Raw genomic sequence first — 12192 nt, 5'->3', positions numbered from 1 at the left:
CCGGTTATGTCTTCGGATCCACGAGTTCTAAGCGTACATGTGCAACAAATAAATCCGCTCTATAGCCCCAAATAGCCTGGCTATATTTAGTGGCCCTTGCTCACCAGCTCTTCCAACTTCTTCCGGGTGTCACCAATTTTCTCCTCCATCATCTGGCGTGCCATTCCACTGTGCGCAATGCCGGTGTACCAGATGTGCTCCGCACGCTCACGGACAGCCAAGTGCTTCTCCGCAACAGCAGGGACCTTCTTCTCGTACTCCCAAACCAAGTCTCCGACATTCCGCATCGTCACGGGCAGGAGGGTGTAGGCGGCGGCAGTACCGAAAGCGAGGGGCGATGCAGTGCGAAGGAAGATACCACGGTTACGCGAGACAATCGAGCCGGCCATGGCCGCAACGACGACGTAGACACCGCCGGGCAAGAGACGCTCACCAGACTCGGCAGAAGGTGCGAGTGAGGCAACGGTGTTGGTGAAGCAGTTTTCGATGTTGAGGGCCCGAGACAGGAAGCTATTGAAGCCCTGCTCTGCGGCAAGGGAGTGTGAGTAGAGGAAGAGGCGAGCTTGTCGGACCTGGGCGGTCAGGATGTCTGTCGGGGTGGGAGAAGAGGGAGCTGGTTGCGCAGCGGGCGCAGAGACCAACTTGGAAGTGACAGGAGCAGCAAGCTGGGAGGGTTTGGAGGGTTCAGGGATGTCGGCTGGGGAGTCATCATAGATAGGTTTCCGCTATATTAGGAAGGCAGTCGTGCGTCAGACCAAGCCTTTCAGACATTCAATAGAGCTAGGAACAGATCTGGCCATACCATGTCTCGGGGCTCTTCTGCGAATGCGGTCTTCTTAGGGTACAAGGCAATACCTCCTGCGAGGAGAGTGGCTGCGATCGGAGCCACAGCCCGCTGGACAGAGATCAGCATGGAAACGGGGGATGAGGGAATCAATTGCATCCAAATTGTGAGGAAGCGATTATTCAAATGCATACCTGTTGCAACATCGGCCGGAATGACATCCTGAGGGTGTGGGGGGAGGGGAAGGGGGGAAGCTGGTAGTGAGGATGAAGCAAAGTCGTGTTGGAGCAGGACGGGAATTCTTCGGCTCGGCGGAACCTCCAGAAAACTCCGTCATTGCCCGTTCTCCTTGACTCTGTGTTTCTTTCAATAGGAGATTTGTGAATTTACAATTTCCGATGGTTTTAATCTGCTTTTAATACAGTATCTACAATGCTTCGCCCTTTGCGACGAACATGGACATGTCGCAAATGCCTACATCTGCGCCCCCAATCTCGAGCCTTCGAGAGCGCCGCATATTCTCCGTCAACGCCGTTTGAGTACATTCCAGCAGATAACAGTACACCAAGAAAGAAGACCGATGACCATACTCTACGCAGCGTTTTTGATTCCCAACCATTCTGGAATGAGTTCTCCCAGCAGCGCACCACGACGGTCCCCAGGCGAGCCGGATTGGTCCAAAATCAATACCTGACAAGCCCCGAGGGCTTCAGGACATTCGCGAATGTCTCGCTGCAAAGATGCCAGGCTATTGTAGCCAAGGTGCTTGCTGCCTCAACGGTTGAAGAATACAGAGCCTTAGCACGCGACCTTGACCAGCTGAGCGATCTCCTGTGTCGCGTTATTGATCTGTCCGACTTCATTCGAACTATTCACCCCGACCCGCGGATACAAGAAGCAGCCACGCAGGCGTGGGCTCTTATGTTTGAATATATGAACGTTCTGAACACAACCACAGGGCTTCATGAACAGCTCAATAAGGCCTTAAACAACCCCGAGGTGACATCACACTGGACCGAGGCAGAACGGATTGTGGCACAGATCCTCAACAAGGATTTCTCAAACTCTGCAATTCATATGCCGCCCAATGTGAGGCAGCGGTTTGTAAATCTCTCGAATGATGTGAGCCAGTTAGGTTCCGATTTCATGAATGGTGCGGAGCCTGCAAGGTCCCAGGTGGTCTTTGGTGCCAACAGCCTCCAAGGATTGGATCCTATGGTAATCTCCAAAATCAAGCGGTGGAATAAGAAAGCGCCAGTTCCGACGATGGGAATTGTCCCTCGACTTGCTCTGCGGTCGGTGCATGATGAAGATGTTCGCAAAGACATCTATCTCGCCACTCGAACATCCAGCAAGCGCCAAATTCAAAGACTAGAGGAACTTCTAATGAAGAGGGCAGAGTTAGCACAACTTACGGGCTACAATAGCTTTGCGCACATGACTCTCGGCGACAAAATGGCCAAGACACCCGAAGCAGTATCGAATTTCTTAACTTCACTTGTGTCAAGCAACCAAGGTCCAGTCCGGGAAGAACTATCTAAGCTACAGGACTTGAAGGGAAGCTCTTCCCTGCAGCCCTGGGACCATGCATACTACGTTCATAAGCGCGTTCTAGAATATTCTCAAGCTCGTCGCTCTCGTCACATGGGTGTTATCAATGAGTTCTTTTCTTTGGGAACGGTGATGCAAGGTCTCTCTCGACTCTTTGACCGTTTGTATGGTGTGCGTCTAGTCCCTCATGAAGCATCTCCCGGCGAGACTTGGCATCCAGACGTTCGTCGATTGGATGTAGTGGACGAATCAGAGAATCATATTGCCGTCGTCTACTGTGACTTGTTTACACGGCCGAGCAAACACCCAAATCCGGCTCACTTTACTCTGCGCTGCTCGCGTGAAATTTCCCCAGAGGAGATCGCCGAGTGTGCATCTATGAACCAATCTGCGCACCCGAACGACGGTATGGCCACTGGTGTAGATCCGCAAACTAAAACTCTACGTCAACTCCCAACTATTGCCCTCGTGTGTGATTTCCAGGAACCTCAGGCCAATGGCAGCGGCCAGCCAACACTCTTAAGTGAGCAGAGTGTGCGCACATTATTCCATGAGATGGGTCATGCTGTCCACTCTATCCTGGGCCAAACGCCTCTGCAGTCCATTTCTGGTACTCGGTGCGCCACGGACTTCGCCGAACTTCCATCCGTATTGATGGAGAGCTTTGCGACTGCGCCAGAGGTGCTGAGACTCTACGCACGACACTGGAAGACCGATGAGCCTCTATCTGAGAGCATGATGCAAAGCATGGAACTAGACCGCACTGCGCATGGGTCCATCTATGGTGCCGTCGAGAATGAAGCACAGATCCTCATGGCGCTCGTTGATCAGGCATATCATTCGATCCCAGCTGAAGTCAGCTCAGCTGGCATTGATTCCACTGATATCTATCACCGGGTCTTTTCTCAGTATTCCAGTCTGCCCGACCCAAACAATGTTCAGCCGCGTACCTCTTGGCAGGGCTTCTTTGGTCACTTGTATGGTTACGGTGCCACGTATTACAGCTATATCTTTGACCGTGCGATCGCGAACAAACTCTGGCAGGATGTCTTCCAGTCTGGTCAGGCGGCAACTGATCGTGCCGCCGGCGAGCGTTACAAGAACGAAGTCCTCCGCTGGGGTGGTGGCCGCAATGGCTGGCAATGTGTAGCTGGTGTCCTGGGAAACAGCAACCCCTCCAATGCCAATGGACGGCTGGCTGAAGGTGGTGATGAGGCCATGCGAGAGGTTGGTCGCTGGGGGCTCGGGCGTGAAGGCGTGTCTGGATAATATGACACGAGTGTACTTTTAATGCCTTCTGATATATCTTAGATATACTTGCCTCAAAGGGCTTTGTAAATTAAATAAACATAGGTTCATGATATGATTGGTCTTGTGACCTTTTTCAATTAAACTCTCAAGGCTTGTACTGGATTTCGCCGTGAACAAATGATAATCAGTATATTGGATACGTCCAGTCGCACGGATAGCATGGCCACATATTATTTCCACATGTGAACCGTATCCAATAGGAGTCCAGTCCGGCAATCCAGTGATCTCCGGTGTGCATTGGATGCAATCTCCCAGACTAGGCTACTGCTAAGCGCCACCGTTATTGAATTGATGGCGGGGGTGACTTAGAATGTCTCACTGCCCCTTTGTCTTGGTGTATTACGTACTTGGTTTGGAATCACCTTGTTTATTATTTGCCTTATTACCTTGATATGCTTGGGGAGTCTTCACAGACAAATGAAAACGAATAAATAGGATTTTCCATGTAGGAAAAGGCAAATTATGGCTTTCCCACAACCACCACGACACCTTATCACACATTTACACCCTGTTGTCTAAGTGCCTCTGACGTCCTTTCACTTTCGATGTGCATGGTGGCTTGCGGTAGTAGTACACCCTGGTACCCCCCAACGATAACAGGCAAAGCGCGGACCGATCTTGCAGCTGTATTGCCTAGGCAATTCACATGCTCTTTGTGTGGATTTTGAGGGTATAGGGTAGTACTCTCTACTGCAAGTAACCCAATCCCCTGAAAAAAAATATATATATAAATAGTTTAAATAGCAGATCTGTCCAACCTGGGATCTAACATATGTGTACTAACGGGCTTATCTTCTTTCAAGGCTGACAGATATCTGCAATCTTGGAATCTTGGAATGATAAGTACTGGAGTACTCCCCATGTACAGCATACTTCATGGGATATTGTAATTTCGACTTCCAACCCCTACGCAACCAAACTAAATACCGTTTGCTCGGAAAATTTATTTATGTCCAGCCTAGCCTTCAATCTTCTTTCGCACTTTAGACCAGTCTATCAAAATGCTTGATATCCTCATTGTCAATGACAATGCTTCCTTCGCTTCAAGTGATACCTTCTCTACTCAAGATTCGATACAACAACCACAACATCCACTCCGTCGAAAAAACACAGTTTCCCAGCTCACAAGACGGGTGTCTACAAAAATTTCTCAAAAAATGCTCGGAGCCGGGGTTCAAGAACTGAGCGAAAAGAACCTCAAGGATCACAACAAGGCAGCAGATATCGGTTCACACAACCTATCCTCGCCAGCACATCAGGTTCATGAGGTTACAATGTACGACTCTATTCACGAAGAGATCGAGGAGGAATGCCCTGTCTTTGACGCAGAAGCTGCGAGAGAGATGCGTCTTCATCAGTCATACGCTACATTCTGTGAAAACTTTACATTATCAGGGATAAAAAGGGCCAGTAAGAACTTCGACTTATCAACGGAGATGGAACGGGCAGAGGAACATACACAATCCTCTCACACGGATCAGACTGTCAAAGACAACGACACGTCTGAATTTTCGGGTTCTCATGCCTATCCCGAGCACATAACGGTCCATTCAAGGCCCAGACAAAACACAGTCACATTCCCAATATCATGTCCAACTACAGATCTTGAGGATATACCCATACCGCACTCAGCAACTGTCGAGAAGCCCTCTTCAGCATGGCTAGCCACAGACACGCCAAGGGTCGAAGAAGATTTCAACAGGATCAGTTCAAGTTTTGAGATAACGCCCGACTCCAACCACCTCCAACCACCACCTCTCATCATCACTCCAACCGTCTGGATGGACATGCAGCGCAATGAGAGAGAACAGAAAGCAGCTCAACGGCAGAAACTCCTAAACCCATTTCGGTCATGGTTTATGACAAGTCGGCCCTTGTGGGGGCAGCGATATGAAGTTGCTGAATAACGGGTTCTGGGGTCAGACAAAGCAAAGCAGGAAATATTGGGTGGCTTTCAAATTTGCTAGTTGTATTTTGAATGAAATTCTATGTTAATCAAACACTCTATACTTGCTTTTTGCTTTGAAACATGTTAATATCACATACCTAGAACCCGCATGGGCGATCTCATCTTGCATGTGTACTAATCTGGAAAATGGCCATCTTTTGGCGTCTCTGTGTGTGTGGTCTGGCCCCACGAGGCTTATCATCATGTATTATACGGTGTGATTGAGACATCCACTCATTTTGAATACGAGTCTACTGAAGCCATGAACTTTGAGGGGCAAAGTACATGCTACCTATTCCGTACATAGGTACTCATACGTTTCTGGAGTCATTCACCGTGACTTTTACTAAAATAAGTCTTGTTGATATCAAAGAAACATGTATTCAGCGATTCATTGGTTTAATTGATTCATTAGAGGGGCCAACATACGCCACTATAAGATAAGACAGTCGTAATCACTGTGCTTACATAGAAACCCTGAACCCTGAACGCCACCATCTAAACCTTCGAACAATTCGAGGCGGCTTACCTTTCACCTCGGAGTGTCGGACTCTACAGCCAGCCCGAGATCACACGACAGCAATTGGTCACTTTCACGATGCAGATCTCATCACATAGAGTAACTTGTGAATTCATGCGAGTATACTCCGTGGAGAGTACAGATTTCTTCTGGGGCCACAGATGGAAAGTAAATGCAGTAAGAAGATCAGTCGGCACTATACCAGTTTTCTACGCCAGCCCGATTTGTAATATTAACGGTTATCCAACGGCTATCTACGGAGTACTAGTCGATATCCACATATGTACTCCGTGCATAGAGACGAATGCAGCTTTACATGATACCGATTGGGTTGTCAAGGTTTGAATTATCTTCTACTCATCCTTGCTCATAGCCTCTACTCCACTGGTTTGAAAAGTAGAACCATCTCAACCCTATGAATTATCCTGATAGCTTTTTCCCAAACAGTAGAACTAACATGTATATACATGTATGCTAGAGCTAGCAATGGAGAGCAGGATGGTACATAAGTACCTCTCAATATCTTAGGGCGTCGAGAGTTACTAGCTCACTGTTGAATATTGAGCAAGTCAACCGGAGGGTCAAGGTTGGGAGAATCCGGCTTTTTCCAAAGGCTATACCCTTTTTTTTTGGGCAAACTATGATAATGCAGTCGGGCAATGAATGGGAATGCTCGGACTAAACCTCTATTAGAAATAAAATCAAACTAAAAAAATAACGTTATAATAGTATAATTGCGAATTGTAGAAATATCAAAGAATACTCCGTATATATATACCAATTAGCAGGGGGGTCAAAATATATAATCGGCCAAGATATCAAACAGGAAACCCCAAACTACAATCTACACTAAAAAGATGCATGCAATCAGAAAGAAACCCAACAAGGTAAAGTTAATCAAATGACACTGAAAGCATGGAAATGTAGATATCGGGAGCTAATGGGCACAAAGTACCTACTCCGTACATATACTAAGGTGTAGGCTAGCAAACCTTGTAAGACAAAGGCCAAAGGTATCCCTGTATGAAAACCCGACCTTGCTATAGACAGAAAGGCATCAAAGGTCTAAGCTTAGTTCGACAAATGAAGACATTAAAAACAAGATCTTCAAAGAGGATGTAAATCAAAACCAAAAAACCAGAATCCTAAAAAAAATGGACTTGCAGGGAATCGAACCCTGGACCACTCCCATGCTAAGGGAGTATTATACCACTAAACCACAAGCCCAATTTGATGAAAGATGCGGCACTTTAGTGATATATGAAGGAAACTAGATTTATAGCAGAAAATATACTCACCTTGTATCCATCATGTGAAAGGGTGACGATTCTTCTATACCTCCCCGTCAAATAACATATAGTAATACTAATGTGCAGTAGACTATAAACCTTGAGTTAAATGATTAAATGCCAAGCTCCCCACACAAAAATGACACTCTTAGATCATAAACTGGAATACTAATCCTACCATGAAAGTCTGATGTAAAGAGGTAGATCTCAATGTTGAAGCCCTGTAGTGTACTAGAAGATTGAACCAAATATTCACAGTCTGCTACCAAAGAGAATTTTCATACGGTATATGTACTAGTCAATCGAAAGTCAAAATGACAATGCGTGAGTTGGGTAGTATGTACATAACGTAGAGGAAGAAATAACCTACAAGACAGGTTCTCGCAAAAGGCTAAATAAGTCTCAATTCTCCGTCAATTCTCCGTCGCATGGAGTAGAAGTCACTCAGAACAAGGGGGTATGGCGTAATGGAAAAATCACAAAGGGAAAGAAAAAAAAGTTGTCCAAGCTGCTGAACCGCTAAAACCGACAGATGAAGCATAGTGTGTGAGACACACCTCGAAAACAAAGGGAAAGAAGGCCCGTTTTATGCAAATAAAAATTGATATGGCAATTCTTGTCATGCGCTGCTTCCAAATCGGTTCGTAAACCAACTGGTGAATCCTCCACTGTTACCCTCACTTCGGCTAGACCGTCGGTTGCTAGATTCGTCTCCCTCTGGCGTAGGGGACCGAAGGGGGGAAGTTCGGGGGGATATTCGGTTCTGCAATGAAGATAAGGAGGATTGACCGCTGCGAATGGTGCGAGCAGAACTGTGACGCCGATGGGATCTCGGCTGCTCAGGACTATCCTGGATCACTACCGGATCTTCACAGGTGCCTTCTCCGCCTCTGTGGAATATGCCATCAGCCTAAAATTCTCAGTTCATACACAGAATCCACATAGACTTACGCTGTGTTTGAATTGATGCTGCGCCGACAATGTGGGCAAGTATTATGTTGGGTCAGCCATGCATGGATGCAGTTGAAATGAAACCAGTGTGTGCATGGTAACACAGTGACTTCCAAGCCCAAATCAACGTTATCCATACAAATCGAACACACTGCTTTTCCTTCAGATCCCATCATCTCTTCATTAATTTTTTTCTTTGGCAAGGCTTGGACAGCAGCGTCCGATGCTGGCGGTGCCGCAGTGCTGGTCCCTCCAGTATTCTCCATCAGTTGCATGATGACTCGGTCGAGCTCTTGTTGCGAATATACTGCATCCCCGCTTCGACCCATGTTGAGAATGGCCGACAATATCGAAAGAGCCTGTGGGCTTGTCGCGCTACGAGCGCCACGTGCGCGTTGGGTGGTTTGTATCCCAATGTCAGCGCGAATTGCTTCCATGATTCTAGATTCTGATTAGCTTGCTAACAATTAAAACAGATAGAACTATCCCGTACTCAGCTAAGTCCGTCGGATTGTGGTTGGGGGGTTGCGGCGCATCTGCATTGCGGGGAGATAGGCCTGGGTGATGGCCTGTGAGGTGGTCGTCCTCGAGCCAGTCGGGAGAGGTAGAGGATTGAGGATGGAAGGGATCCTCTCCGAATCCCCTGTATCCACGAGGATTTGGCTCCATTAAATTTTGTAAAAGTGTGTCAAAGCTTTGCATCATCATCGGAACCATAGGGTTCGGGCCGTCGTTGCGCTGACCAGAAGGAAATCTGGAATCAACCGTCGTGCTGCTGAATGAGAAACGTCCGTCGGGCGATCTATATGTGCGCGAGAAGGTGTACGGAGGAGTGCCACTTCCAAAAAGCCCAGGACCTTGTTGTTCTTGTGTGTCTTGTTCCCATGGGTTGTGATCTATCCATGGGTTGACGCGTGAAGGCGACGAGGAGTTGGCACGGTGTGAAGGGGAATCTTCGGAAGCTTGTTCTGGGGGAATCTCAATCTAGAGGAAAAAAGAAAGTTAGAATAAAAAAAACGAAGAGAGCAGGCATTCACTGTACTATTTCTGTGAACTCAGATTCACAATGCGGACACGTTAAACCACCATCCTTAGGCCAAACCCCGCCACAGGCATGACAGAACATGCGGTCGCCGCTGTCCATATCGCGATGCAGACCGATAATTACCCAGAGAGTTATGAGATGCTGTACAACGCAGATGTTGAGATTAAAGCTGATAGAATCGATAAGCGCCAGAACAGTCACGAGTCATGGTCTTATCTGCGGGGAGAAGTCACAGTTGGTTAGATGGCCATAGTTTCATTGGATGAAAAAAGAACAGAAAGAGATGGGGGGCAATGTATCACAAACGTGGCAAGCCAACGTGTTAGAAAGAAGGATGATTGGAGTGTGATTAATCGATTTAGGAGCCCTGGGAGTTTGGCTGTTGGAAAGAGGCAATGACGTTGGTTCAACAATCGCCTCCATAGCACCCCAAAAAAAGGCTAAGGGAACCACTTATACCTGAGACTAAATGTGTGAAACAAAGAAACACCGTTTTGTGTAGACAAAAATAGAAAATTATCTGGGCATGCATCAGGCAGCCTTATTATTACCTCTTGTTTAACATACGATTTGATATCAGGGAATTTGCGACGCAAGGACAGGGAGATGAGGTATGTATACAGCCCGATACTACAATTTTTTTTTTGAATGTAGATGTCTCTTTTCACGCTGGAGTATAGAATAGGACTCAATCATATGATCAATTCATAAAGAAACTAGTACAAAGTATATAATAAACAGCAATAAATGGCCACTTTTTCCATGCAGGGATACAAATTCCTTGCGATCATTTCATTCCTGCCAAATGCAGTGGGGAGTGAACTGAAAAAAGAGACAGCAATGGATATCACAGGAATGATGCAATTGAACCGGTACCCTCATAACACCCCGATGAAAAGACGGTTGACAATGTCGAGTAGTTTACTTGATCTCGAGGAGCTTGACGTCGAAGATAAGCTTAGAGTTGGCGGGGATGCCGGGGAGAGCCTTCCGGCCATATGCGAGAGAAGGAGGAATGGAGATGCGACGCTCACCACCGACGGCCATGCCGGCGACACCGATGTCCCAACCCTTGATGACCTCGCCCTTTCCGAGCTTGAAGGTGAAAGGCTTGCCCTTCTTGTTGGAGTCGAAAACCTTGCCGTCCTCGAGCTTACCGATGTAGCGCATAGCAACAGTGCTGCCGCTCTTGGCAGCAACACCCTTTCCAAGCTTCTTGTCGTCAATCTTGACTCCACGGATCTCCTTAACGCCGAGAGTGCCAGTGGGCTTGTCGCCAGAGGGGGTAGGGCCCTGTTCGAGGTTCTTGGCGAACTGGACCTTCTTGTCGGTCTTGGCCTCCTTCTTGTCCTCCTTCTTCTCCTCCTTCTTGGCCTCCTTGGTCTCCTTAGGCTCAACAGCGGCGGCATCACCGTTGTTCTTCTTGAGCTTCTTCTGCTGGGCCTTGGTCAAGGCAGGCTCCTCAGCCTTGGTCGACTTAGCCTTGTTGGCCTTAGCCATCAGATCATCAAGGGTGACTTCATCCTCAGCGGCGCGCTTGTTCTTGCCCTTCTTGGCCTCAACAAGCTTAGGAGCCTCCTCTTCGCTCTCAATTTCGGTGACTCTGGGGTCCTCAAGGTCGTCAAGGTCATCGCTCTCATCACCATCCTGCATGGCGATGAGGTCCTCCATGCTGAGCTCATCCTCATCGGGAGACAGGTCGTAGTCATCCTCGTCCTCATCATCATGGTCATGGTCGTGGTCGTGATCGTGATCGTGACCCTCATCGAGACCAATGACGTAGTTACCGGTGAGGAAGACGGTGTGGTTACCAGTGACCTTGAAGAACACGGGCTCACCCTCGCAAACAGTGATATCCAGAGGCTGTTGGTAGTTCTGTGGGGAATGTCAATATAAAACATATTGTGAAACTCAAGAGGGCATTGGCCTTACCTGGCTGGGGCTGAGGGTGCAGATAACGTTTTCGTCGAGCTCAAGGCCCTCCTCGGACTCGGAGTCCTCATCGTCAAGGGCAGGGCCCTTGCCCTTGATGAGCTTAGAGATGGCAGCCTTCAGGTCGAAATCCTCATCATCATCCTCGTCATCATCATCTTCCTCCATGGCGTCCTCGAGGTCCTTGAGGGCAGCAGCGGCCTTAAGCTTGCGGGCCTTCTCCTTGTCGCTAGGGCCGCCGTTCGACTCCTCCTCGTCGGATTCCTCTTCATCCTCATCACTGTAGTCCTCATCATCCTCATCATCCTCATCGAGGTCAAGACCAGGAGGAGCGCGAACAATCTTCAGAGTGGAGCGGGAAGGCTTGCTTGAGTCCTGGTCATCCTCGAACTCTGGGGCCTCATCAGGATCGATAGCGGCCATGCTGATGCGGAACTAGATTCGATGTCAGCATAAGTTATCGGCTAATTGATTACAGTAAGACTGACCGAAGCAGCAGCGTTGGGGACTGCTTGAACCATGGCACCGGGAGGAACCCGGAGCGCATAGACTGCGACAGGCTGAACAGCAGACATTGTGAATAATTAGAATAAATTGATGAAAATGAAAAAAGATCAAGTTTAAAAAGAATGAACCACGTGGAAAAAGATGTGGATGAAGGAAAGAAAAGAGAAGAAAAGAAAAGATGCTACCAAGCAACAGATGCGGCAAAAAATTGGAGAAAAAAAAACTCGATCAATGAGATCAACGAGTCGTTCACCGCTGATGTATTGCCAAAGCTGACCGCTTTCTGTAAAGCTGGATCCCACGTGATGATTACCGAGCTTCGAGCGAGCAACATCCTTCTCTCTTTTGTCTTTA

At 47.9% G+C, this 12192-nt stretch overlaps 5 protein-coding genes across 5 annotated transcripts; 2 read left to right on the top strand and 3 right to left on the bottom strand.

The window, feature by feature from the left end:
- Positions 1 to 86: 86 nt before the first annotated feature.
- On the bottom strand, positions 87 to 1005 carry N7479_006850 (MICOS complex subunit MIC26/MIC27; the record flags this gene model as incomplete). Its single annotated transcript, XM_057254544.1, has 3 exons — positions 87 to 725; positions 803 to 895; positions 979 to 1005. The coding sequence occupies 3 exons, from the start codon at positions 1003 to 1005 to the stop codon at positions 87 to 89; spliced, it is 759 nt and encodes a 252-aa protein (XP_057108406.1).
- Positions 1006 to 1216: 211 nt separating this feature from the next.
- N7479_006849 (mitochondrial intermediate peptidase) lies at positions 1217 to 3604 on the top strand (the record flags this gene model as incomplete). Its single annotated transcript, XM_057254543.1, has 1 exon — positions 1217 to 3604. One exon carries the CDS (start codon positions 1217 to 1219, stop codon positions 3602 to 3604), a length of 2388 nt encoding a protein of 795 aa, XP_057108405.1.
- Positions 3605 to 4647: 1043 nt separating this feature from the next.
- Positions 4648 to 5553, top strand: N7479_006848 (uncharacterized protein; the record flags this gene model as incomplete). Its single annotated transcript, XM_057254542.1, has 1 exon — positions 4648 to 5553. One exon carries the CDS (start codon positions 4648 to 4650, stop codon positions 5551 to 5553), a length of 906 nt encoding a protein of 301 aa, XP_057108404.1.
- Positions 5554 to 8022: 2469 nt separating this feature from the next.
- Positions 8023 to 9498, bottom strand: N7479_006847 (putative RING finger domain protein; the record flags this gene model as incomplete). The annotated part of the gene is made up of 4 exons (XM_057254541.1): positions 8023 to 8293; positions 8355 to 8795; positions 8848 to 9338; positions 9397 to 9498. 4 exons carry the CDS (start codon positions 9496 to 9498, stop codon positions 8023 to 8025), a joined length of 1305 nt encoding a protein of 434 aa, XP_057108403.1.
- An 822-nt stretch (positions 9499 to 10320) lies between these two features.
- On the bottom strand, positions 10321 to 11906 carry N7479_006846 (FKBP-type peptidyl-prolyl cis-trans isomerase; the record flags this gene model as incomplete). Its single annotated transcript, XM_057254540.1, has 3 exons — positions 10321 to 11274; positions 11332 to 11766; positions 11820 to 11906. The coding sequence occupies 3 exons, from the start codon at positions 11904 to 11906 to the stop codon at positions 10321 to 10323; spliced, it is 1476 nt and encodes a 491-aa protein (XP_057108402.1).
- Between the last annotated feature and the right edge of the window lie 286 nt (positions 11907 to 12192).

Source organism: Penicillium vulpinum (genome assembly GCF_028829585.1).
Source record: "Penicillium vulpinum strain IBT 29486 chromosome Unknown utg000003l_segment0_segment0, whole genome shotgun sequence".
Lineage (NCBI taxonomy): Eukaryota > Fungi > Ascomycota > Eurotiomycetes > Eurotiales > Aspergillaceae > Penicillium > Penicillium vulpinum.
This window is presented reverse-complemented; position numbering and strand designations above follow the sequence as displayed.